This window comes from Salvelinus sp. IW2-2015, linkage group LG4q.1:29 (genome assembly GCF_002910315.2).
Source record: "Salvelinus sp. IW2-2015 linkage group LG4q.1:29, ASM291031v2, whole genome shotgun sequence".
NCBI classification, from domain to species: domain Eukaryota; kingdom Metazoa; phylum Chordata; class Actinopteri; order Salmoniformes; family Salmonidae; genus Salvelinus; species Salvelinus sp. IW2-2015.
The window spans coordinates 8,430,885-8,457,661 of record NC_036842.1 but is presented as its reverse complement, the minus strand read 5'-3'; the positions used below and the strand labels follow the sequence as shown (position 1 = coordinate 8,457,661).

Here is a 26,777-nt window from a genome sequence, read left to right as displayed (position 1 = left end):
AAACCTCCCCTTTTAACTGACGTTGTATAGAAACACTGTGGCTAAGTTATTTATCTTCTGACTGGTTACTGAAGTGACACTAATATTTCAGTAGGAGTTTGGCTGAGTAGTCCCCGGGTAAACGTGTCGCTCGCGTGAACTTACATACGTTTATATTCCCCTTCGTATTTCATTGTAAACATGTCTGAATGGATATCGGGTGTAGAACAGAAGGCTTAGTAAGGATGGAAGCCGGATGCAGTTGAAGCCCGGTGTTCTCTTGGTTTAAAAAGAATGCCGTCTGTTTCTTTTGTATTGGTTTGAGTATAAAATGTTTTGGGTGTATTTTGGTTGTGCTGTGTTCAGTTGTGGACCATGGTGTCCGTCAAACCCAGTGTGATCATAGGACGTTTGTGATTTTGGATGTGCACAACTTCAATTGTATGTTTTCATATCACGGGTGTAAACCGTTAGTTTTGGCCACAGGCCTGGTGGAAAGAGGCATTTTACAGCCAGTTCAGCCAATTTTCGTTCAATTCCTGACTTGACCGAACTGAGATTTTAATTGAGCCCAACCCTGAGAGGGAACCAACCATTTCACCACCACTACAGTCTGCTGTTACTGTAACTACACTGAAGAGGGGAGTCTGCAGGAGAGGTTAAGGAAGATTCTACATTGCGCATCCAGCGCTACAAAACGGAAGGACCTATTAGGAGTATTGTCGGCTGAATGCAGTACTACATGTCCCAAAATTCAACATTTCTTCATCTCCTTGTCTTTGCTCTGAGGCCACTCTTTAGAGGACAGCTGGTAGGTGAAAGCAATATGGTGGGATCTTCCAGTAGGTGAGAAAAGATGGCATTTCTACAGTGTTGCTTATATCTATCTAGTCTTGTTAAGATCTGTGGTCACATGAGGGATGTGGATGTTGTTGCTCATGCTGCTTTAGACCTACACCCCTTCCTGGCTGTCATTGGTGCCCTCGGGAGCCAATCGACACTCCCTGTATGTCCCACTCTCTGTACATAGTATACATATTCTCCTCCCGAGTTTCAACACTCGTACGGTTAGACAACCTTTGAAGGGAGGCTGTTGTGTAGGCTCGGTCCCTCCTTTACCAAGTCATAAACCATGAATCCATGTATCTTTGTTTTCTTTCCATTTTTGTCATAATTATGAATCTTTTTGAATTGGTGTGTTCGAGACACAGCACCTCGCTTTTTTCCCCAAAACTCAAGTAATGGAATTCTAATTAAAAAAAACTTGTCTTGATGATGTTGTCTTTTATTTCTCAACGTGATTTTGAGAATATTTTCGTGGTCCATTAACACTTTAGTGAGAATAGTAGTGATAGGGAGTTGAGATGATAGATAACCATGTGATGAGTAGAGGCACAGTGTTTCTGAGATTGTACCATACCAGCCTGCTTGGTCCAGTATGTGGTTCAGTTGGAATAATTTGCATATGTATTTTTTATTTAAAATGATTTCTGGGGGGCTTCTGAACAAGCATTATGTCCCAAACCCCTTGGTCGCTGTCAACCAGAAAGATTAATAATTCAGAAAGCATGATACAGTTTAATCAATATAGTATGTTAACAAAATACAACTACTTCATCACATTTTCCTGTGCTGCTCTTGGCCCTGTCGTTATCATTGCCACAACCAGAGTCATTTGGTACAGTTACTAATATCTTCCTCTATTGCAGTGGTATTCAACTCGTACACTACGAGGTCTGGAGCTTGCTGGTTTTTTGTTTAGCCCTGATAACTAATTGCACACATCTGTTGTCTCAGGTCTAAATCAGTTCCTGATTAGAAGGGAACAATGAACAAATGAGGTGGAACTGGCTTCGAGGTCCAGAGTTGAGTTTGAAGGCTCTATTGGGAGCGCGTCTGTGTATTACTGTCAGTAGTTTGCCTAACAGCATCATGGGAGAATGAGCAGTGGTGCTTCACCATGACCACAACTCCTGATTTTGACTCCTCTCCAGATGTGCAGGCTATGATATTAGCCCTACCTATCCTATCTCATACCTAAATGGCAATTATCTATTCATCTAGTAACAAAGGGGCTCGTTCAGGATGGTGCTAAGTTACAGAATGTAGAAAAGATGATTATCTGACATGATCAGCCTTCATTGTGGAGATACTCCTCATTCTCAGACATACGACAATGTTTTTTTCCCCAATGGTGGGTTCTGGCTAGTAACGTGGGCTTTGTTTGCTTGATGGATCACAAGAAACACCAAAGGTCTTTAGGCTCCAAAAGACCGGGCCAAAACAGTTCTTGGAACTGACACTGTCCAGTAGTATCTTTTCTCAGGACACGTCTTTTTCTGTCCCTGTCTTCTGTAATCTCAACATCCCTCTGTAGGTCTCTCATAGCAGGTTGACCTTCGCCACAACCTGTTTACAGCCTGTCCGGGCATACACCCGGCCCCATACCACGGGGTAGTACTCTATCTCCCCCGCCAGCCTCTCAATGTTGGTACGGTCCGGGTAGAACCCCTCCCTCATCATCTCATCCAGGAAGCACTCCGTCACGTGACCTTTCTCCAGCAGGGTCAGCGGTATGAGTTCAGCTTCTGCCCACAGTGGGTGGAGCATCTCCAGAGTGTTCCGCAACAACGGGGTCAGCTCCTTGACGAAGTTGCCATGGTACTCAGACACGGTCATCATGGAGTCGCTGGAGGAGTTGTGCAGCAAGTGCTTAGTGATGTGATTGTGTCCTTGGTTGCTAAGGAACAGGTAGACTGCGTTAAGGTATTCGTTGGAGAGCTTTGATTGCACCAGATCCCGCAGCGCATCAAGCAGCTCTGGGTGAAGGTGCTCTGCTTCGTCAAAGATGAATACTGGAATTTTCTCCTCCTCCTCTGCTCTCAGCACCGTCTCCGACACTAAGATCGTCAGCGCTCGGGCGCATCGCCAGGCGTCATCCTCCAGGGGGCAGTGGTGCAACACAAAGTACTGGAGAACCAGGGGCTCCCCCACCACCGAGCGGAAGTGCCCAGCCAGGAGTCTCCCTACGTGGCTCTTCCCCACGCCACTGGTCCCATGTAAGGAGAGGACCAGGGGTTTATTGTGGACGTAGGTAGAGAGGTAGTCTCTTAGCTGGGCTAACAGAGCCTCCATCGCCCCCTGCTGGCCAAACACCTCCCTACATAGAGTCTTCTCTAATCCCTCCAGGTCATACCTCAGGACATGGTCGTCAAGGTTTTCTATGGCATTATACACCTGTATGGAGGGAGAGAGGGATAAAGTACAGAATGAGACATAAACACACAAAGAGGAAGACAAAGATGAAGATTAACCTCACACACATACACATTACCTGGAGGAAGAGGATGGTGCAGAGGAGGAAGAGGCAGTTCTTTGCTCGGCTGTGTTCCTTTACGACGGGGGCCCTGCACCCCCCTCCACTGGGGAACATGACCCGCCGCGACCTCTTCTTCTTCTTCTTTTGGAGGAGCAAGGACAAGGTCGTGGTGGCGCTGGAGGGGGTCAACCCCTCAAAGGTGAAGATTTTGGGGCTGGTGCGAACAGGGGCCCCAGTGAAGAGACCAGCCCCTACCACTGGCCCTACTCCACCCAGCCCGGCTAACTCCAGCCGTCGTTTCTTCATGGTCTGGTATTTCTGTCTAATGCGAACCACAGCACGTAGAGAGGATGAGAACTGGTAGAAACTCTCAGCACCTGTCCATGACCCCCTCTTTTCAGTCTCTCCTTCACTTTCTCCTTTCTCTTCGCCCATCTCTCCGTCTGTCTGGGACTCCGACAGTCTTTCATAAACATCTTGGTCGCCCATCTGAGAGAGAGAGAGAGGCTTTAATCATTAAATTACAGTCACAGTGAATTATGATCCGTTTTCTTTTTTTAAGAGGACGGAAAAGATACCTAGCCAAGAAGGAATGCCAACTATTGAAGAATGTACTTGTAGATGCATTTAACATGCTATATGTTACCGCTAATGTATCGGTTATGGTGCTAGATTTACTATAGTCGTGAAGTTACATGGAAAAACCCAGAGGGTTACAGCTTAGCCACTGACACTGAATTACTTCTTAAACTTTCTAAACTAACTTGCCTGTCACTGAACAAATAGACTGGTAAAAAAATATCCAATATTACACATGCTCAGATATGTCAGTATCAGATAGTACCTGATAAAATGACCTGGGTGTGTAATTGTGTCAATATATTTGACAAATATCCTTGTTGAGATATTGCAACTCGTGGATATTGTGTAATCCTTTCAGGCCATATATGTATGTGCAAACAGTCGCATGTGACTGTAGTCAAACCTGGTGTGTAGTGCTATCCTCAGCCATTTCCTCTAGTCAGATATAGGGTCAGATCCTAAGAAGTAGCAGACTGTGAGAACTCATTTCACGTAATGTGACTTAATACATTAACATTCATCTATGAAGGTTTCAGAGCATTCTTTTCTGCTGATTGACAGATAAAGGTTACGGGAATAGAAGTGTAGCCATTGATCATATTTTGCAGTTGAGGCAAGAGTTCTGAGGCAAGATTTCAGCCCACCCCAACACTTTCTGATAAGGAGATCAGAGACTTGAACGTTCTCCAATAGAACATACTTTGTTCAGCATCCCAAAACACACACATTACTACAATCATATATTGGCCTGTGTGTCTCGAGAGAAAGTGCTTGGAGGCCTATAGTCCACTACTGGTTGTGCAGCACCTTGTGTGGCTGATTAAGTTCATTCTTTGCCACAATATAGTAATAACACGTATGTTATTTCAAATCATTATAGTGCATTTATTTAATAATTACAAATTGTTGTAGTTTTACAGAGACACACAACTATTATGACAAGGAGTTAATTACAGGGACTTGGTCCTCACATATTTTTCAGATGTTCCAGCTGAAATAGGTGACCTCTACTCTCCACCAAACAGAGGTTTTTTCCACACAGGGGATCACACAATGCACAATGATGATAGACATCATTACTTACTTTAGTTTAAAGTGTGTTATGATGGCCTCCTGAGTGACGCAGCGGTCTGAGGCACTGCATCGCAGTGCTAGAGGCGTTACTATAGCCCCGTTTCATTCCTTGGCTGTGCCATAACCGGCCGTGGCCAGGAGTCCCAAAGGACGGTGCACAATTGGCCCAGCGTCGTCCAGGTTATGGGTGGGTTTGCCCAGGGGGGGGTTACTTGGCTCATCGCGCCCTAGCAGCTCTTTGTGGCTGGCCCGGTGCCTGTAGGCTGACCCCGGTCGCCAGTTGAAAGGCATTTCCTCCGACAGATTGGTGCGGCTGGCTCCGGGTTAAACTGGCGGGTGTTAAGGGGCACGGTTAGGTGGGTCACATGACTCCACCTTCGCCTCTCCCGTTGGGGAGTTGCAGCGATGAGACAATATCAAAAAGGGGGTAAAAATAAAATGTAAATACAAAAAGTGTGTTATGTGAACAAAACATATTTTGAGAGAGAATGAGGTCATGAATTCAACTAATTTGCTTACTCTCAGTGCATTCATAAAGTATTCAGACCTGTTAACTTTTTCCACATTTCGTTACGTTACAGCTTTATTCTAAAATGTATTAAATAAATAAAAATCCTCATCTACACACAATACCCCATAATTACAAAGCAAAAACAGGTTTTTAGAATATTTAGCAAATGTATTAAAAATAAAATACAGAAATACCTTGTTTACATACACCTTAGCCAAATACATTTAAACTCAGTTTTTCACAATTCCTGACATTTAATCCTAGTAAAAATTCCCTTTCTTAGGTCAGTTAGGATCACCACTTTATTTTAAGAATGTGAAATGTCAGAATAATAGTAGAGTGATTTATTTCAGCTGTTATCACATTTCCAGTGGGTCAGAAGTTTACATACACTCAATTAGTATTTGGTAGCATTGCCTTTAAATTGTTTAACTTGGGTCAAATGTTTCGGGTAGCCTTCCACAAGCTTCCCACAATACGTTGGGAGAATTTTATCCCATTCCTCCTGACATAGCTGGTGTAACTGAGTCAGATTTGTAGGCCTCCTTGCTCACACACGCTTTTTCAGTTCTGCCCACAAATTTTCTAAAGGTTTGAGGTCAGGGCTTTGTGATGGCCACTCCAATACCTTGACTTTGTTGTCCTTAATTTTGCCACAACATTGGAAGTATGCTTGGGGTCATTGTCCATTTGGAAGACCCATTTGCGACCAAGATTTAACTTCCTGACTGATGTCTTGAAATGTTGCTTCAGTATATCCACATAATTTTTACCTCCTCATGATGCCATCTATTTTGTGAAGTGCACCAGTCCCTCCCTGCAGCAAAGCACCCCCACAACATGATGCTGCCACCCCCGTGCTTCACGGTTGGGATGGTGTTCTTCGGCTTGCAAGCCTCCCCCTTTTTCATTTTTGTTTCATCAGACCAGAGGACATTTCTCCAAAAAGTACAATCTTTGTCCCCATGTGCAGTTGCAAACCGTAGTCTGGCTTTTTTTATGGCGGTTTTGGAGCAGTGGCTTCTTCCTTGCTGAGCGGCCTTTCAGGTTATGTCGATATAGGACTCGTTTTATTGTGGATATAGATACTTTTGTACCTGTTTCCTCCAGCATCTTCACAAGGTCCTTTGCTGCTGTTCTGGGATTGATTTGCATTTTTCGCACCAAAGTACGTTCATCTCTAGGAGACAGAACGCGTCTCCTTCCTGCGAGGTATGTAGGCTGCGTGGTCACATGGTTCTTATACTTGCGTACTAATGTTTGTACAGATGAACGTGGTACCTTCAGGTGTTTGGAAATTGCTCCCAAGGATGAACCAGACTTGTGAATTTTTTCCTGAGGTCTTGGCTGATTTCTTTTGATTTTCCCATGATGTCAAGCAAAGAGGCACTGAGTTTGAAGGTAGGCCTTGAAATACAATGATGTCAATTAGCCTATCAGAAGCTTCTAAAGCCATGACATCATTTTCTGGAATTTTCCAAGCTGTTTAAAGGCACAGTCAACTTAGTGTATGTTAACTTCTGACCCACTGGAATTGTGATTAAGTGAAATAATCTGTCTGTAAACAATTGTTGGAAAAATTACTTTTGTCATGCACAAAGTAGATGTCCTAACCGACTTGCCAAAGCTATAGTTTGTTAACAAGAAATGTGTGGAGGGGTTGAAAAAATAGTTTTAATGACTCCAACCTAAGTGTATGTAAACTTCCGACTTGAACGGTATGTGAAAATGCTGTTCATTGACTACAGCTCAGCGTTCAACACTATAGTGCCCACGAAACTCATCACTAACTAAGGACCTTGGGACTAAACACCTCCCTCTGCAACTGGATCCTGGACTTCCTGTCGGGCTGCCCCCAGGTGGTAAGGGTAGGCAACAACATGTGTGCCACGCTGATCCTCAACACTGGCGCCACTCAGGGGTGTGTACTTAGTCCCCTCCAGTACTCCCTGTTCACCCACGACTGCGTGGCCAAACACGACTCCAACACCATCATTAAGTTTGCTGACGACACAACAGTGGTAGGCCTGATCACCGACAACAATGAGACAGCCTCCGATAGCGGAGTGGTCAGGAGATTGCAGGTGTCGAGGAAGTGCCAGACAAACAACCCAATGTGAGCAAGACAACAGGAGCCTCGATCGTGGACTACAGATATGGCGGCATCCCGAACAAGGCCCCCCATTTACACATGCACTCGGGCTGGTTAGTGGAGCAGGTTGAGAGTCCTTGGCTGTGCCCATCTCCAAACAACACACTATTTTACTGGATCCAAAACCACCACAAGACAGTCGTGAGATGGGCTAGCGACCTAAACACTTTTCCCCCAGGAGACTAAAAAGATTTGTAATGGGTCCCCAGATCCTCAAAAAGTTCTACAGTTGCACCATCGAGAGCATCGTAACCGGTTGCATCACCGCCTGGTATGGCAACTGCTCAGCATCTGACCGTAATGCGCTACAGAGGGTAGTGAGTACGGCCAGTGCATCACTGGACCAAGCTTCCTGCCATCCAGGACCATATAATAGGCGGTTTCAGAGGAAAGCCCATAAAATTGTCAGAGACTCCAGTCACCCATTTCATAGACTTGTGTTCTCTGCTACCGCATGGCAAGCGGTTCCGGAGCACCAAGTCTAGGACCAAAAGACTCCTTAACGCTTCTACCCCCAAGCCATAAACTGCTGAAACAATTAATCAAATGTTCCACTGGACTATTTACATTGACCCCCCCCCCCCCCCCCATCCATTTGTTTTGTACACTGCTGCTACTCGCTGTTTATTACCTATGCATAGTCACTTCACCCCTACCTACATGTACAAAGTACCTCAACTAACCTGTACCCCCCGCACACTGACTCGGTACCGGTACCCCCTGTATATAGCCTCGTTATTTTATTGTGTTACTTTTTATTATTTGGTAAATATTTTCTTAACTCTGCTTGAATTGCACTGTTGTTTAAGGGCTTGTAAGTAAGTATTTCACGGTAAGGTCTACACTTGTTGTATTCGCGCATGTGACAAATAAAGTTTGATTTAATTTGGATGTGTCTAATCCTGACTGGTTAAAACCTCATTGCAGCCGGTGTCTATTCCACAAGTTACCACCGGCCAAATCTATGATGTTAAAATTCCTATTTACTCTGTTCCATCTGACCAGGTGATTCCAGGTGAAAGCTATGATCCCCTATTGATGTCACTTGTTAAACACACTTCAATCAGTGTAGATGAAGGATTAAAGGTTAAAGAAGGATTTTTAAGCCTTGAGACAATTGAGACATAGATTGTGTATGTGTGCCATTCAGAGTGGGAATGAGCAAGACAAAAGATGGTAGTAGGTGCCAGGCACACCGGTTTTAGTGTGTCAAGAATTGCAACGCTGCTGGGTTTTTCACACTCAACAGTTTCCCATGTCTATCAAGAATGGTCCACCACCCGAAGGACATCCAGCCAACTTGACACAACTGTGGGAAGCATTGGAGTCAACATGGGCCAGCATCCCTGTGGAACGCTTTCAGACACCTTGTAGAGTCCATGCCCCGACGAATTGAGGCTGTTCTGAGGGCAAAAGGGGGTTACGTGTTCCTAATGTTTTGTTTGACTCAGTGTATATAGTGTTAAAGACCGGATTGAGTCATGTTCAGAAAATAGCTCTGATACCTCTGTGTTCCCATTCGTACTGTATGTGATGTCACTCAGTTCCTACTGATGAAACAGCCCTTATACATGGAACATTTACAGAAATATTGATTTTCGTCTTTGCAGTTTAGATTGTAAATAGTGTTAACTCAATACATTAACATGAACGTACGAAGGTATCAGAGCTAATTCTTGGCTGATTGACAGATAAAGATTACGGAATACGTGTGTGTGTGTGTGTGTGTGTGTGTGTGTGTGTGTGTGTGTGTGTGTGTGGTGTGTGTGTGTGTGTGTTGTGTGTGTGTGTGTGTGTGTGTGTGTGTGTGTGTGTGTGTAAGTATGTATGCTGGCACCAAATCACTGTACAATACAGAACAGATGGAAACCTCTTCAATCTTTCCGGCCTCCACGCAAAAACCAAAGTGAGAACTACAACAGTCAAAGACCTCATTATTATCATTATTGTCCACTCCAAAGCAAACCTCCTAACTGCCATGAACAGGTTATCTGAAGCATAAAAGTGTCTGGGACTCTTGTATGAACATAAACAAAACAAAGGTGCTCCACGAGCCTGCCCCAGGACAACCATCAAATCCAACAGTAACCTATGTTGGTTGTGAACCACTTGACAACGTGGTTGTCATTTGCCTACCTCAGCGGCCATCCTCTAGTAAACCCTGTGAAGCGTTAGCCTTATCAGTCGACTGTACTTATCTTGGCACCAGTCTCAACCACCGACCTTGTGCAGGCCTGGCATGCAGAGCTCAGAATCAGAGGAATTAGCACATCAAACATGCCACAGGCGCTGGACCAAAGACAAATAAAAACATTTCAAAGAGTGAATGTTGAAAGTAATTGTTTTCTGCCCCGAAAGCATGTCCAGGTAGTCTAGCTAGTCTGACTAGCTAGTTTACATTGGCACTGCTGCCAGGAAGCGTTACACACTGTGTCAGTGTCAGCCATTCTCTGCCCAAGTACAATAGGATTAGACTACACCTTAATGTGTCCGGCAGCCGGGGTTGGGTAAGTTACTTTCTAAATGTAATCCGTTAGTTACCTGTCCAAAATTGTAATCAGTAACGTAACATTTGGATTACCCAAACTCGGTAATGTAATCTGATTACTTTCCCCTTAAGAGGTATATAGAAGAAAACAACAGTGGTCTCTGACTTGTGGTCAGACTCGTTCAGGTGGAAGAAACTTAAACTTGCACCCTTTTTCAATACTGAATCGAATGTCATGAAAAAACAAAAAGGTTTAAAAGTAATCAAAGAAATAATCATGTAATTTCTCAAAAGTATCTATTCTGATTACAATCATTTTTGCTGGTAATGTAACTCATTACAGTTACTCCCCAACCCTGCCTGCGGACAGGTGAAGTGATAAAAGGCCCTTTTATCACTTAGATTTGCTCCCCTCCAGCGCCCTCTCTTCTTTGTCCTCTCTCCTCTGTCCTCTCTTGCCTCCTTTTGAAAACGTTCAAAGTCAATCAAGGGGAGTCGGCGAGGAGAGTGAACGTGGAAGCACTTCCTTCTCTACATTTGCACATTACTAGGCAAATTACGTTTACAGGGGTGGATCCCAAAATAAATGTGTAAAGTGCTCAAAAACAAATTAAGTTAGTTGTGCAAGACATTTTATAGATAAAACAAGAAGTAGTATATTGTTTTAAAACAGTAGCATATACACGAGTATCCTCAATGAAAGGTGGCTATTAAGTAAGGGAGGACACTATTCTGCTTGTCTAACGAATTGACACACTCCTCGACCACTTGACCTCTTATTGGTTTTCCGGGTCATGGAGGAGAGAGGACGAAGGATGGTCTTTTACCCAAAAGAGAATCTCCCCATCTTAACCCCCTCCTTCACCAGCCTGGTCTCATAGACTAGAAGTAACATAGTAAACGTACATCCGGGACACTCAAATTAGAATGGTATGGTTACATAAGACTACTTAAGACAAAACAAAAAGGCTGTGGGTGTATAACACGAACATCTAGAAACCCAAAGGTTGCGAGTTTGAATCTCATCATTGTAAACTTTAGTATTCTAGCAACTTTGCACTTACTTACTACTTTTTAGCTACTTTGCAACTACTTAGCATGTTAACTAACCCTAATCTGAACCCTCAAAAAACTCAACCCCTGCAAAAAAAATCCCATTGGCTATTTGCAACCATTTTACATCTAAACTCTTTTGACACCAACTGTGGCCCATTGTCTGAACACACTCCTCAACTAACCCATAGGCTGAGAACATTCCCCGGAGTGTCTCTACCGTGGCTGTAGCATTATTCATACACTTTATTTCTTTATTTCACCTTTATTTAACCAGGTAGGCCAGTTGAGAACAAGTTCTCATTTACAACTGCGACCTGGCCAAGATAAAGCAAAGCAGTGCGACAAAAACAACAACACAGAGTTACACAAACAAAAATACAGTCAATAACAGAATAGAAAAATCAATGTACAGTGTGTACAAATGTAGAAGATTAGGGAAGTAAGGCAATAAATAGGCCATAGAGACGAAATGCTTACAATTTAGCATTAACACTGGAGTGTTAGATGTGCAGATGATGATGTGCAAGTAGAGATACTGGGGTGCAAAGAGAGCAAGAAGAAAATAACAATATGGAGATGAGGTAGTTTGGTGTGCTATTTACAGATTGGCTGTGTACAGGTACAGTGATCGTTAAGCTGCTCTCACAGCTGATGCTTAAAGTAAAAGAGGGAGATATAAGTTTCCAGCTTCAGTGATTTTTGCAATTCGTTCCAGTCATTGGCTGCAGAGAACTGGGAGTAAGGCGGCCAAAGGAAGTGTTGGCTTTGGGGATGACCAGTGAAATATACCTGCTGGAGCGTGTGCTACGGGTGGGTGTTGCTATGGTGACCAGTGAGCTGAGATACGGTGGGGTTTTACCTAGCAAAGAGTTGTAGATGACCTGGAGCCAGTGGGTTTGGAGATGAATATGTAGCGAGGGCCAGCCAACGAGAGCATACAGGTCGCAGTGGTTGGTAGTATATGGGGCTTTGGTGACAAAACAGATGGCACTGTGATAGACTACAACCAGTTTGCTGAGTAGAGTGTTGGAGGCTAGTTTGTAAATGACATTGCCGAAGTCGAGGATCGGTAGGATAGTCAGTTTTACGAGGGTATGTTTGGTAGCATGAGTGAAGGAGGCTTTGTTGTGAAATAGTAAGCCGATTCTAGATTTAATTTTGGATTGGAGATGCTTAATGTAAGTCTGGAAGGAGAGATTACAGTCTAGCCAGACACCTAGGTATTTGTAGTTGTCCACATATTCTAAGTCAGACCCCTTCAGAGTAGTGATGCTAGTCGGGCGGGTGCGGGCAGCAATCGGTTGAAGAGCATGCATTTAGTTTTACTAGCATTGAAAAGCAGTTGGAGGCCACGGAAGGAGTGTTGTATGGCATTGAAGCTGGTTTGGAGGTTTGTTAACACATTGTCCAAAGAAGGTCCAGATGTATACAGAACGGTGTTGTCTCCTAGGCGGTGGATCAGAGAATCACCAGCAGCAAGAGCGACATCATTGATACAGTGGGGCAAAAAAGTATTTAGTCAGACACCAATTGTGCAAGTTCTCCCACTTAAAAATATGAGAGAGGCCTGTAATTTTCATCATAGGTACACTTCAACTATGACAGACAAAATGAGAAAAAAATTTCCAGAAAATCACATTGTAGGATTTTTTATGAATTTATTTGCAAATTATAGTGGAAAATAAGTATTTGGTCACCTACAAACAAGCAAGATTTCTGGCTCTCACAGACCTGTAACTTCTTCTTTAAGAGGCTCCTCTGTCCTCCACTCGTTACCTGTATTAATGGCACCTGTTTGAACTTGTTATCAGTATAAAAGACACCTGTCRACAACCTCAAACAGTCACACTCCAAACTCCACTATGGCCAAGACCAAAGAGCTGTCAAAGGACACCAGAAACAAAATTGTAGACCTGCACCAGGCTGGGAAGACTGAATCTGCAATAGGTAAGCAGCTTGGTTTGAAGAAATCAACTGTGGGAGCAATTATTAGGAAATAGAAGACATACAAGACCACTGATAATCTCCCTCGATCTCGGGCTCCACGCAAGATCTCACCCCGTGGGGTCAAAATGATCACAAGAACGGTGAGCAAAAATCCCAAAACCACACGGGGGGACCTAGTGAATGACCTGCAGAGAGCTGGGACCAAAGTAACAAAGCCTACCATCAGTAACACACTACGCCGCCAGGGACTCAAATCCTGCAGTACCAGACGTGTCCCCCTGCTTAAGCCAGTACATGTCCAGGCCCGTCTGAAGTTTGCTAGAGAGCATTTGGATGATCCAGAAGAAGATTGGGAGAATGTCATATGGTCAGATGAAACCAAAATATAGCTTTTTGGTAAAAACTCAACTCGTTGTGTTTGGAGGACAAAGAATGCTGAGTTGCATCCAAAGAACACCATACCTACTGTGAAGCATGGGGGTGGAAACATCATGCTTTGGGGCTGTTTTTCTGCAAAGGGACCAGGACGATCCGTGTAAAGGAAAGAATGAATGGGGCCATGTATCGTGAGATTTTGAGTGAAAACCTCCTTCCATCAGCAAGGGCATTGAAGATGAAATGTGGCTGGGTCTTTCAGCATGACAATGATCCCAAACACACCGCCCGGGCAACGAAGGAGTGGCTTCGTAAGAAGCATTTCAAGGTCTTGGAGTGGCCTAGCCAGTCTCCAGATCTCAACCCCATAGAAAATCTTTGGAGGGAGTTGAAAGTCCGTGTTGTCCAGCAACAGCCCCAAAACATCACTGCTCTAGAGGAGATCTGCATGGAGGAATGGGCCAAAATACCAGCAACAGTGTGTGAAAACCTTGTGAAGACTTACAGAAAACGTTTGACTTCTGTCATTGCCAACAAAGGGTATATAACAAAGTATTGAGATAAACTTTTGTTATTGACCAAATACTTATTTTCCACCATAATTTGCAAATAAATTCATAAAAAATCCTACAATGTGATTTTCTGGATTTTTTTTCTCATTTTGTCTGTCATAGTTGAAGTGTACCTATGATGAAAATTACAGGCCTCTCTCATCTTTTTAAGTGGGAGAACTTTCACAATTGGTGGCTGACTAAATACTTTTTTGCCCCACTGTATGTACAGAGAAAAGAGTCAGCCCGCGAATTGAACCCTGTGGCACCCCCATAGAGACTGCCAGAGGTCCGGACAACAGGCCCTCTGATTTGACACACTGAACTATATCTGAGAAGTAGTTGGTGAACCAGACGAGGCAGTCATTTGAGAAACCAAGGCTATTGAGTCTGCCGATAAGAATGCGGTGATTGAAAAGCCTTGGCCAGGTCGATGAAGACGGCTGCACAGTACTGTCTTTTATTGATGGCGGTTATGATATCGTTTAGGACCTTGAGCGTGGCTGAGGTGCACCCATTACCAGCTCGGGAGCCAGATTGCATAGTGGAGAAGGTATGGTGGGATTTGAAATGATCTTTGATCTGTATGTTAACTTGGCTTTCGAAGATTTTAGAAAGGCAGGGCAGGATGGATATAGGTCTATAACAGTTTGGTCTAGAGTGTCAGCCCCTTTGAAGAGGGGGATGACCGCGCCAGCTTTCCAATCTTTGGGGATCTCAAACGATACGAAAGAGGTTGAACAGGCTAGTAATAGGGGTTGCAACAATTACGGCGGACAATTTTAGAAAGAGAGGGTCCAGATTGTCTAGCCCAGCTGATTTATAGGGATCCAGATTTTGCAGGTCTTTCAGAACATCAGCTTTCTGCATTTGGGTGAAGGAGAAGCGGGGGGGGGGTTGCAAGTTGCTGCAAGGGGTGCCGAGCTGTTGGCCGGGGTAGGGGTAGCCAGGTGGTAAACATGGCCAGCTATAGAAAAATGCTTATTGAAATGATCGATTATTGTAGATTTATCGGTGGTGACAGTGTTTCCTAGCCTCAGTGCAGTGGGCAGCTGGGAGGAGATGCTCTTATTCTCCATGGACTTTACAGTGTCCTAAAACTTTTTTGAATTAGTGCTACAGGATGCAAATTTCTGTTTGAAAAAGCTAGTCTTAGCTTTCCTAACTGACTGTGTATATTGGTTCCTGACTTCCCTGAAAAGTTGCATATCGTGGAGACTATTTGATGCTAATGCAGAACGCCACAGGATGGTTTTGTGCTGGTCAAGGGTAATCAAGTCTGGTGTGAACCAAGGGCTATATCTGTTCTTAGTTCTACATTTTTTGAACGGGGCATCCTTATTTAAGATGGTGAGGAAAGCACTTTTAAAGAGCAACCAGGCATCCTCTACTGATGGGATGAGGTCAATATCCTTCCAGGATACCCGGGCCAGGTCGATTAGAAAGGCCTGCTCGCTGATGCGTTTTAGGGAGCGTTTGACAGTGATGGGGGATGGTCGTTTGACCGCGGACCCATTACGGACGCAGGCAGTGATCGCTGAGATCCTGGTTGAAGACGGCAGAGGTGTAGTTAGAGGGCAAGTTGGTCAGGATGATATCTAAGAGGGTGCCCATGGTTACGGATTTGGGCTTGTACCTGGTAGGTTCCTTGATAATTTGTGTGAGATTGAGGGCACCTAGCTTAGATTGTAGGACGGCCGGGGTGTTAAGCATATCCCAGTGTAGGTCACCTAACAGTACGAACTCTGAAGATTGATGGGGGGGCAGTCAATTCACATATGGTGTCCAGGGCACAGCTGGGGGCTGAGGGCTGTCTATAACAAGCGGCAACAGTGAGAGACTTGTTTCTGGAAAGGTGGATTTTTAAAAGTAGAAGCTCTAATTGTTTGGGCACAGACCTGGATAGTATGATAGAACTCTGCAGGCTATATCTGCAGTAGATTGCAACTCCGCCCCCTTTGGCAGTTCTATCTTGTCGGAAAATGTTGTAGTTGGGGATGGAAATTTCAGGATATTTGGTGGCCTTCCTAAGCCAGGATTCATACACGGCTAGGACATCAGGGTTGGCGGAGTGTGCTAAAGCAGTGAATAATACAAACTTAGGGAGGAGGCTTCTGATGTTAACATGCATGAAGCCAAGGCTTTCGCGGTTACAGAAGTCAACAAATGAGAGCGCCTGGGGAATGGGAGTGGTGCTGGGGGCTGCAAGGCCTGGGTTAACCTCTACATCATCAGAGGAACAGAGGAGGAGTAGGATAAGGGTACGGCTAAAGGCTAAAAGAACTGGTCGTCTAGTGCTGAGAGTGAAAGGAGCAGATTTCTGGGCGTGGAAGAATAGATTCAAGGTATAATGTACAGACAAGGGTATGGTAGGATGTGAGTACAGTGGAGGTAAACCTAGGCATTGAGTGATGAGGAGAAAGCTTTTGTCTCTAGAAGAACCAGTTAAGCCAGGTGAGGTCACCGCATGTGTGGGGGGTGGGACAAATTAGCTATCTAAGGCATATTGGGCAGGGCTGGGGGCTCTAGAGTGAAATAAGACAATAATCACTAACCAAAATAGCAATAGACAAGGCTTATTGACATTAGGGAGGGGCATGTGTAGCCAAGTGATCATAGGGTCCAGAGAGTAGCAATAGGTGAGTCAGGGAGCCGATTCAGTAGTTGCTACTACGCGGCGATTCAGACAGCTAGTGGGCCGGGGCTAGCAGGTAGGGCTTTGGCGATGTCGCAACGGAAGAGCCTGTTGAAACCACTTCGGATGATTACGTCGGCAGACCAGTCATGATGGATCGGCGAGGCTCCGTGTCGGCAGTAAAGGGTCCAGACCAATTGGCAAAAGAGGTATTGTAGCCCAAGAATTAGCTGGTGGACCTCTACGGCAAGCTGGGAGAAGGGCCTAGCTCGAGGCTAGCTCAAGGCTAACTGGTGCTTGCTTCGGGACAGAGACGTTAGCCCTCGGATAGCAGCCAGTTAGCTGCGATGATCCGGCGTAAAGGTTCAGAGCTTGCGGTAGGAATCCGGAGATTTGGTAGAGAAAAAGCAGTCCAATATGCTCTGGGTTGATATCGCGCGTGCAGACTGGCAGGTATTGACCGAGCTGAGGCTGGCTGGTGTCCTAGTTAATGGTGAAGACCGCTAGCAGTGGCTAACTGACTACTAGCTAGTAGCTAATTAGCTGACTAGCTTCTGATGGGGGTTCCGGTTCTAAAATATAAAAATTGCAGATCCGTACCACATTGGGTGAGGCGGTTGCCGGACAGTATATGCAGTCCGTAGATAGAAAGTGATATTAAAATATATGCGAAATATATACGGGGGAAAAAACAGAGGAAAACTATATATTAAACGATATTACTTCTTGCCAGCGTGAGTATGCATCCGTAACTACTAAGAACTGGTGCTTTCCCTTTTGAGCAAAATCTATATGGATGCGCTGCCAGGGCCTCTCAGGCCATTTCTAAGGATGCACTGGTGCAAGGTTCGGCATATGTCTATTAGACTGACACCTGGCATCTCCTTACCATGTCTTCTATGTCTGAGTCTAACCTGGGCCAGCAAAAGTGGCTCCTTGCAAGAGCTTTCATTTTGACCATGCCCCAGTGGTTTTCATGTAGCTCCTTCAGTAAGTCCCTCTGTAGAGTAGCCGGCACCACCGCTCTCATACCCCATAACACACCATCACTTTCTACAGTGAGCTCATCCCTTCTCACCTAATAAGGCTTTAGTTCAGGATCAGTAACATGGTTACTGTAAGTGTAAAGTGCTTCACTTTTGAAAAACCCTTGTCCTTGGTAGTTTCCCTGGCTATGCCCTTAGCTAAAATGAAAAGTACATCTAAAAATGACACTCGATAGTATGGATGGCTCTCTGACCCCCCCCCCCAAAGGAAGACAGCTGTGTCTTCGTTATTTGCTGACATTGTTCTGACCACACCCAAGGTCTGTCTTTCTGTAAGAGCTCTGTCATGGGTTTGATGAGAGTAGAGAGATTCTCCATGAACTTGCCATAGTAGGTAAGTAAAGCCAGATATGCTCTGAGCTCTGTCACGTTAGTTGGCACTGGAGCCTTTGCAATGGCTTCAGTCCTGCACTGGATGTAGCGAATGTTTGTCTATCCTGTGACCTAAGTAAGTGACACTAGACTGAAAGAATGCACACTTGTCCCTGTTTACTCTTAACCCACGCTCTTGCAGCCTCTTTAACACCGCTTCTACGTTCTGTAAGTAGTCCTCAGCCAATTTCCCTGTGATAAGAATGCCATCTAGAAAGCACAGAACCCCAGATAAACCCTGTAAGACCTGGTCCATAATACGTTGGAATATAGCTGGAGTGCTTGAAACTCCATAAGGCAGTCTATTCATCTGGTATAAACCCTTCAACGTGTTTATAGTCAGGAAATGCTTTCTCTTGATCTACCTTCACTTGCTGGTAGGCCTGTGTAAGGTCTAACTTTGTGAACTGTTTACCCCCGGCTAGAGTAGTCCTGGGTCTTTGGTAAGGGATACTGTTCCACATCCACCCATGCATTTACAGTTCCCTTGTAATCATGACATATTCTGACACCCCCGTTTGTCTTTGGAGTGCAAACCAGAGCTAGAAATACACTCCTTGTTTTTCTATCTCTGTAAGCTGTTTGTCTACTGCCTCTCTGAGTGCATAAGGCACAGGTCTAGCCTTACAGGTGTAGCCTTACAAAACTTTGGCACAGCTTTCTCTGACACTTGAATTTTGGCTTTAACTCCCTTTACCACACCCAGTTGATCACACAAAACCCGCAGCATATTTATCGCACAGCTGTGCAACTGGGTCTGACACATAGTTCACTCTTGACCAATCTAATTTCAGGTGTTGAATCCAGTTCCTCCCCATTAGCGTAGGACCCTTCCCTTTTGACACTAATAGAGGTGACACTAACATTTTACTCCCTCTATGTTAAATATAAGACACATACATTAATTATTAATTTCGGTTGCCTATCCTGACGTGAAGTTTGTTCTATAGAAAGTATTTGACTTCTAGCCACAAAATTAAAGAAATTAGAAGGGGAGGGGGGGGGGGGGGATTTCGCAAGGCCATTTTCTTGCCTGCCGAACTTCTCCCCCACTTCTATCTTGGGACTGCAAGGCCTGGCATACTTCTGAATACTTTTGTAGATCATGTTGAACAGTAGTGTGTGCCAGAGAGAGTATTTGACTCTAGCCACAAAATTAAGGAAATTAGAAGCGGTGGGGATTTTCAAGGCCATTTTCTTGCCTGCCGAAATTCTCCCCCCCTTCTATTTTGGTATTTTTTTATTTTATTTTATTTTATTTTTTTATTTTATCCAATTTTCGTGGTATCCAATCGCTAGTAATTACTATCTTGTCTCATCGCTACAACTCCCGTACGGGCTCGGGAGAGACGAAGGTCGAAAGCCATGCGTCCTCCGAAGCACAACCCAACCAAGCCGCACTGCTCTTAACACAGCGCGCCTCCAACCCGGAAGCCAGCCGCACCAATGTGTCTCGGAGGAAACACCGTGCACCCGCCCCCTCGGTTAGCGCGCATGCGCCCGCCACAGGAGTCGCTGGAGCGCGATGAGACAAGATATCCCTACCGGCCAAACCCTCCCTAACCCGGACGACGCTAAGACATTGTGCGTCGCCCCACGGACCTCCCGGTCGCGGCCGCTGCGACAGAGCCTGGGCGCGAACTCAGAGACTCTGGTGGCGCAGCTAGCACTGCGATGCAGTGCTCTAGACCACTGCGCCACCCGGGAGGCTATTTTGGTATTTTATTAGGATCCCCATTAGCTGTTGCAAAGCAGCAGCTACTCTTCCTGGGTTCCACACAAGACATGAAACATAATACAGAATGACTTAATACAGAACATCATTAGAGCACAGAACAGCTCAAGGACAGAACTACATTCATTTTAAAAAGGCACACGTAGCCTGTACGTTTTCTTGAATTTGTTCTGGATTTGGGACTATGAAAAGACCCCTGGTGGCATGTCTGGTAAGATAAGTGTTTCGTGTCAGAGCTGTGTGTAAGTTGACTATGCAAACAATTTGGGATTTTCAACACATTAATGCTTCTTATAAAAATAAGAAGTGATGCAGTCAGTCTCTCCTCAACTCTTAGCCAAGAGAGACTGGCATGCATAGTATTTATATCAGCCCTCTGATTACAATTAAGAGCAAAACTTGACGCTCTGTTCTGGGCCAGCTGCAGCTTAACTAGGTCTTTCCTTGCAGCACTGGACCACATGACTGGACAATAATCAAGATTAGACTAAACTAGATCCTGAAGAACTTGCTTTTTTGGAGCGTGGTGTCAAAAAAGCAGAGCATCTCTTTATTACAGCTAGACCTCTCCCCATCTTTGCAACCATTGAATCTATATGTTTTGACCATGACAGTTTACAATCTAAGGTAACGCCAAGTAATTTAGTCTCCTCAACTTGTTCAATAGCCACACCATTCATTACCAGATTCAGCTGAGGTCTAGCACTTAAGGAATGATTTACTGGCCACCCATTCCAAAACAGACTGCAACTCTTTGTTATTAAGGGTTTCAGTGACTTCATTAGCTGTGGTTGCTGATGTGTATATGGTTGAATCATCAGCATACATGGACACACATGCTTTGTTTAATGCCAGTGGCAGGTCATTGGTAAAAATAGAAAAGAGTAGAGGGCCAAGAGAGCTGCCCTGCGGTACACCACACTTTACATGTTTGACATTAGAGATGCTTCCATTAAAGAAAACCCTTTGAGTTCTATTAGATAGATAGCTCTGAATCCATGATATGGCAGAGGTTGAAAAGCCCTTGTTTTTTCAACAACAGGTTATGGTCAATAATATCAAAGGCAGCACTGAAATCCAACAGTACAGCTCCCACAATCTTCTTATTATCAATTTCTTTCAACCAATCATCAGTCATTTGTGTCAGTGCAGTACATGTTGAGTGCCCTTCTCTATAAGCATGCTGAAAGTCTGTTGTTAACTTGTTTACAGAGAAATAGCATTGTATTTGGTCAAACACAATTGTTCCAACAATTTGCTAAGAGCTGGCAGCAAGCTTATAGGTCTGCTGTTAGAACCAGTAAAGGCTGCTTTACCACTCTTGGGTAGCGGAATTACTTTGGCTTCCCTCCAGGCCTGAGGACAAATACTTTCCTCTTGGCTCAGATATATCTTGGGACTGCAAGGGCTGGCACACTTCACAATCATTTTTCGTGACCTATCATACCCTCTGATGTGTGCCACAGGAAGTATTAGACTCTAGTCACAAGAGGAAGTGGTTATTTCAGCAAAAATAGTTTTCAGAGCCCTCTACTGTTCTCTCTAACCATCCCTTAGTCCCCCATTCCATCGTGCTTTTCCCTCTTATGGCTTTTCCTAAACATTTTTACACTTTCTCTGTTTTAGTTTTTAAGAATGTAGGAACAGTAGTAATAATAAAAATGATAACAATAAATCAAAAGTTTGTACTCTGGGCGAAAAAGAACGTTCAAATATACATTTGAAGTCGGAAGTTTACAAACACCTTAGCCAAATACATTTAAACTCAGTTTTTCACAATTCCTGACATTTAATCCTAGTAAAAATTCACTGTCTTAGGTCAGTTAAGATCACCACTTTATTTTAAGAATGTGAAATGTCAGAATAATAGTAGAGAGAATTATTTATTTCAGCTAATATTTCTTTCATCACATTCCCAGTGGGTCAGAAGTTTACATACACACAATTAGTATTTGGTAGCATTGCCTCTAAATTGCTTAACTTGGGTCAAACGTTTCGGGTATTCTTCCACAAGCTTCCCACAATAGGTTGGGTGAATTTTGGCCCATTCCTCCTGACAGAGCTGGTGTAACTGAGTCAGGTTTGTATGCCTCCTTGCTCTCACACGCTTTTTCAGTTCTGCCCACAAATTTTCTATAGGACTGAGGTCAGGGCTTTGTGATGGCCACTCCAATACCTTGACTTTGTTGTCCTTAAGCCATTTTGCCACAACTTTGGAAGTATGCTTGGGGTCATTGTCCATTTGGAAGACCTATTTGCGACCAAGCTTTAACTTCCTGACTGATGTCTTGAGATGTTGCTTCAATATATCCACATCATTTTCCTGCCTCATGATGCCATCTATTTTGTGAAGTGCACCAGTCCCTCCTGCAGCAAAGCAGCCCCACAAAATGATAGTGCCACCCCCATGCTTCACGGTTGGGATGGTGTTCTTCGGCTTGCAAGCCTCCCCCTGTTTCATTTTTGTTTCATCAGACCAGAGGACATTTCTCCAAAAAGTATGATCTTTGTCCCCATGTGCAGTTGCAAACCGTTGTCTGGCTTTTGATGGCGGTTTTGGAGCAGTGGCTTCTTCCTTGCTGAGCGGCGTTTCAGGTTATGTCGATATAGGACTCGTTTTACTGTGGATATAGATACCCGTTTCCTCCAGCATCTTCACAAGGTCCTTTGCTGTTGTTCTGGGATTGATTTGCGCTTTTCGCACCAAAGTATGTTCATCTCTAGGAGACAGAATGCGTCTCCTTCCTGAGTGGTATGACGGCTGCGTGGTCCCATGGTGTTTATACTTGCGTACTATTGTTTGTACAGATGAACGTGGTACCTTCAGCCATTTGTAAATTGCTCCCAAGGATGAACCAGACTTGTGGAGGTCTACAATTTTTTTTCTGAGGTGTTGGCTGATTTCTTTAGATTTTCCCATGATGTCAAGCAACGAGGCACTGAGTTTGAAGGTAGGCCTTGAAATACATCCATAGGTACACCTCCAATTGACTCAAATGATGTCAATTAGCCCATCAGAAGCTTCTAAAGCCATGACATCATTTTCTGGAATTTTCCAAGCTGTTTAAAGGCACAGTCAACTTAATGTATGTAAACTTCTGACCCACTGGAATTGTGATACAGTGAATTATAAGTGAAATAATCTGTCTGTAAACAATTGTTGGAAAAATTACTTGTGTCATGCACAAAGTAGATGTCCTAAATGACTTGCCAAAGCTATAGTTTGTTAACAAGAAATTTGTCGAGTGGTTGAAAAACTAGTTTTAATGACTCCAACCTAAGTGTATGTAAACTTCTGACTTCAACTGTATGTATTGCAAATTCGTTACATATTGTACAAATTGCAATTCATAACATATAAGAAATGGATGATGGACATCAACAAACTAATACACACACAGCAAATTCTCCTGTGTTTTTTCAACATTGAGAGTGTGTCAAACTTTAAACTAGTCCAGTGTCTATAGGAGTCCACACTTTTCACCGTTAAATTAATAGATTAAACCATTCTTTTGACTTTCAAGTGAATTGTAGTGACCACCCATGACGCTATTTGTTAGTTAAATAAAGTCCACCTGTGTGCATTCTAAATGTCACATGATCTGTCACATGATCTCAGTATATATACGACTGTTCTGAAAGGACCTAGAGTCTGCAACACCACTAAGCAAGGGGCACCACCAAGCAAGCGGCACCATGAAGACCAAGGAGCTCTCCAAACAAGTCAGGGATAAAGTTGTGGAGAAGTGCAGATCAGGGTTGGGTATAAAAAAATATCAGAAACTTCGAACATCCGACAGAGCACCATTAAATCCATTATTAAAAAATTGAAATAACACAACAAACCTGCCAAGAGAGGGCCGCCCACCAAAACTCACGGACCAGGCAAAGAGGGTATTAATCAGAGAGGCAACAAAGAGACCAAAGATAACCCTGAAGGAGCTGCAAAGCTCCACAGCGGAGATTGAAGTATCTGTCCATAGGACCACTTGAAGCCATAAACGCCACAGAGCTGGGCTTTACGGAAGAGTGGACAGAAAAAAAGCCATTGCTTAAAGAGAAAAATAAGCAAACACGTTTGGTATTCGCCAAAAGGCATGTGGGAGACTCCCCAAACATATGGAAGAAGGTACTCTGGTCAGATGAGACTAAATTGAGCTTTTTGGCCATCAAGGAAAATGCTATGTCTGGCGCAAACCCAACACCTCTCATCACCCCGGCAACACCATCCCCACAGTGAAGCATGGTGGTGGCAGCATCATGCTGTGGGTATGCTTTTCATCGGGGACTGGGACTGGGAAACTGGTCAGAATTGAAGGAATGATGGATGGCGCTACATACAGGGAAATTCTTGAGGGAAACCTGTTTCAGTCTTCCAGAAATTTGAGACTGGGATGGAGGTTCACCTTCCAGCAGGACAATGACCCTAAGCATACTGCTAAAGCAACACTTGAGTGGTTTAAGGGGAAACATTTAAATGTCTTGGAATGGCCTAGTCAAAGCCCAGACCTCAATCCAATTGAGAATCTGTGGTATGACTTCAAGATTGCTGTACACCAGCTGAACCCATCCAGCTTGAAGGAGCTGGAGCAGTTTTGCCTTGAAGGAGCTGGAGCAGTTTTGATTTGAAGGAGCTGGAGCAGTTTGTGCCAAGATGTGCCAAGATTATAGAGACATACCCCAAGAGACTTGCAGCTGTAATTGCTGCAAAAGTATTGACTTTGGGGGGGTGAATAGTTATGCAAGTTTTCTGTTTTTTTTGTCTTATTTCTTGTTTGTTTCACAATACAAAATATTTTGCAAAGTGGTAGGCATGTAGTGTAAATCAAATGATACGAACCCTCCCAAAAAATCTATTTTTATTCCAGGTTGTAAGGCAACAAAATAGGAAAAATGCCAAGGAGGGTGAATACTTTCGCAAGCCACTGTAAACTGAAACAGCTGTTTCAATAACGGGTGCAATAAGTAACAGATTGGATTAATTTAAAAAAATCTATGTTATGTGTATTTGAGTAGCATAACATTAATTCATCAATTAATGTTCATGCAAAAACATACATATTGAAACAAACAATACATTTGCAATAGAGCATGCTGAGAAATATGATAATGGTGGGCGTGGTTTACCTTTAACGCTGGTTATTAACACCAACACTAGGGTAGTTTTACACCAATGAGTGTTATTTTAAAGAGTTAATTTAACACCTGAATCAACACTAGAAATATTACACTGAAAAATCAACACTAGGTAACACCGGCCAATTTGCTGCGTACCATACAAAACATAACATATCATACTAAATGGAGGGAGATAGATTTACTTTTGATATGTTACGTCTACCCCTGAGTCCAGGTTGCCTTCACATGTACAGGTAGCGAGTGGCCTGAGAGGTGATGTCTCCATTCCACACATTCTACAGGCAGGGCTCTCCAACCTTGTTCCTGGAGACCTGCCCTCCTGTAGGTGTTCGCTCCCCAGTTGTAACTAACCTGATTCAGTTTATCAACGAGCTAATTATTTAATTAGAATCAGGTGTGCTAGATTAGGGTTGGAGTGAAAATCTACAGGAGGTAGCTCTCCAGGAACAGCGTTGGAGAGCCCTGTTCTAGAGCCTTTCCCTGGCTGCATTCCAGAAGTTTTTTGTCCCTCTCCCAGACCCTCGCTGCTCTCTGCTGACTACATTTCCTTCCTAGCTCACACACACTGAAATAGAGAGCAGCATAAATGTTCCTCTGTGTCTTGTGTAACATATAGGTTGTCTTGTGTAAGGCAGAAACCAGAAGTTTGTGGCCTGTTTTTTGAATGATTTTAAAACACACTAGATCTCACTTCACATAACCTGTTTCCATTGCTGCACATAGATTTTCAAGTTCAGGTTCTGTGTTTTACGTGGAAGCTTTTCTAACCCTGATTGTGTGTGTGTGTGTGTGTGTGTGTGTGTGTGTGTGTGTGTGTGTGTGTGTGTGAGAGAAGCTGGCCAGAGGCCTAGAGACACAGCTGCAAATACCTCACCCAGAAACCTGTGTAAGCAAGGAAGGGGAGAAATAGGAGAGAGAAGAGGAGGAGAATAGAATGCAGAAAGAGATATTCTGGAAAACCAGTCTGCTTACCTTGAACGAATAGGTAATAGCAAGCGTCCTATAGACTGAGTTCTTCACTAGGCTCGCTCCATGAGTTTTGTGGGGAGAGAACAGTAAACTCCTTCTGTGGAACTCTATCATTGGATAGTGAGCTGGTTTCAGAGCAACTACAACTACGATACCACTCCTCCTATCTCTCTATCTCACCCTCCCAATTCCCGCTTCTGGCCTTTGCAGACTCCTCCTCTTCCTTCCTCTTTTTATATTTTTCTCTCTCTTTCACCTTCTCTTTCTCACTCACTCTCTCTCTCTCTCTCCCTCTTTCTGTCTTTCCACCCACTATCTCCCCCCTCCGGCTCTTCCATTCATGTTGTTGAGATGAGAGTGAAAATCAGGCTATTGTGACTCTCCTCCTAGTCATGTACCTAATGACCTTTACTCCCAGCCCGCAGTCATGGATAACTTTGTTTAATTAATTTGTTTACTTTGTTAGAGGTCCTCTGCTGGGTGGTGGGATAAATGTTTGCATATTTTATGTAATTTGCCTCACAGCAAATATGAGAAGAGGAGACCGACACCCAAGCAGTGGGAAAACTATTAGGGCCTTCATAACGTAAGATCTATGTGAACGTGATGATTGGTAGCCAAGAGCTCAAGGAGAACTTTTCATATAATAACCAATCATAACAATAACGGAGTATATGACATAGATAGTTGGTAGCAGAGAGCCCATGGAAAGAAGCTGGATATTACGCCTGGTGTCGTTTTGCATGTTTAAGTCATGAGTCAGTCTGTGACCTTGTTCTTATGAACGGTTGTCATGGTTGTGAACAAGGACGACCTTTAATACAATATGGGCTCTCCCCTTGAGTTA

The 26,777-nt window shown here is 44.0% G+C and overlaps 1 protein-coding gene across 1 annotated transcript; it reads right to left on the bottom strand.

Annotated features, from left to right (window-relative positions):
- Nucleotides 1–1,824: 1,824 nt before the first annotated feature.
- LOC111961366 (torsin-4A) lies at nucleotides 1,825–26,115 on the bottom strand. Its single transcript, XM_023983571.2, has 3 exons — nucleotides 25,934–26,115; nucleotides 3,314–3,787; nucleotides 1,825–3,216 (listed from the first exon to the last, which is right to left on the bottom strand). Exons 1-3 carry the CDS (start codon nucleotides 26,042–26,044, stop codon nucleotides 2,362–2,364), a joined length of 1,440 nt encoding a protein of 479 aa, XP_023839339.1. The 5' UTR covers nucleotides 26,045–26,115; the 3' UTR covers nucleotides 1,825–2,361.
- Nucleotides 26,116–26,777: the final 662 nt, after the last annotated feature.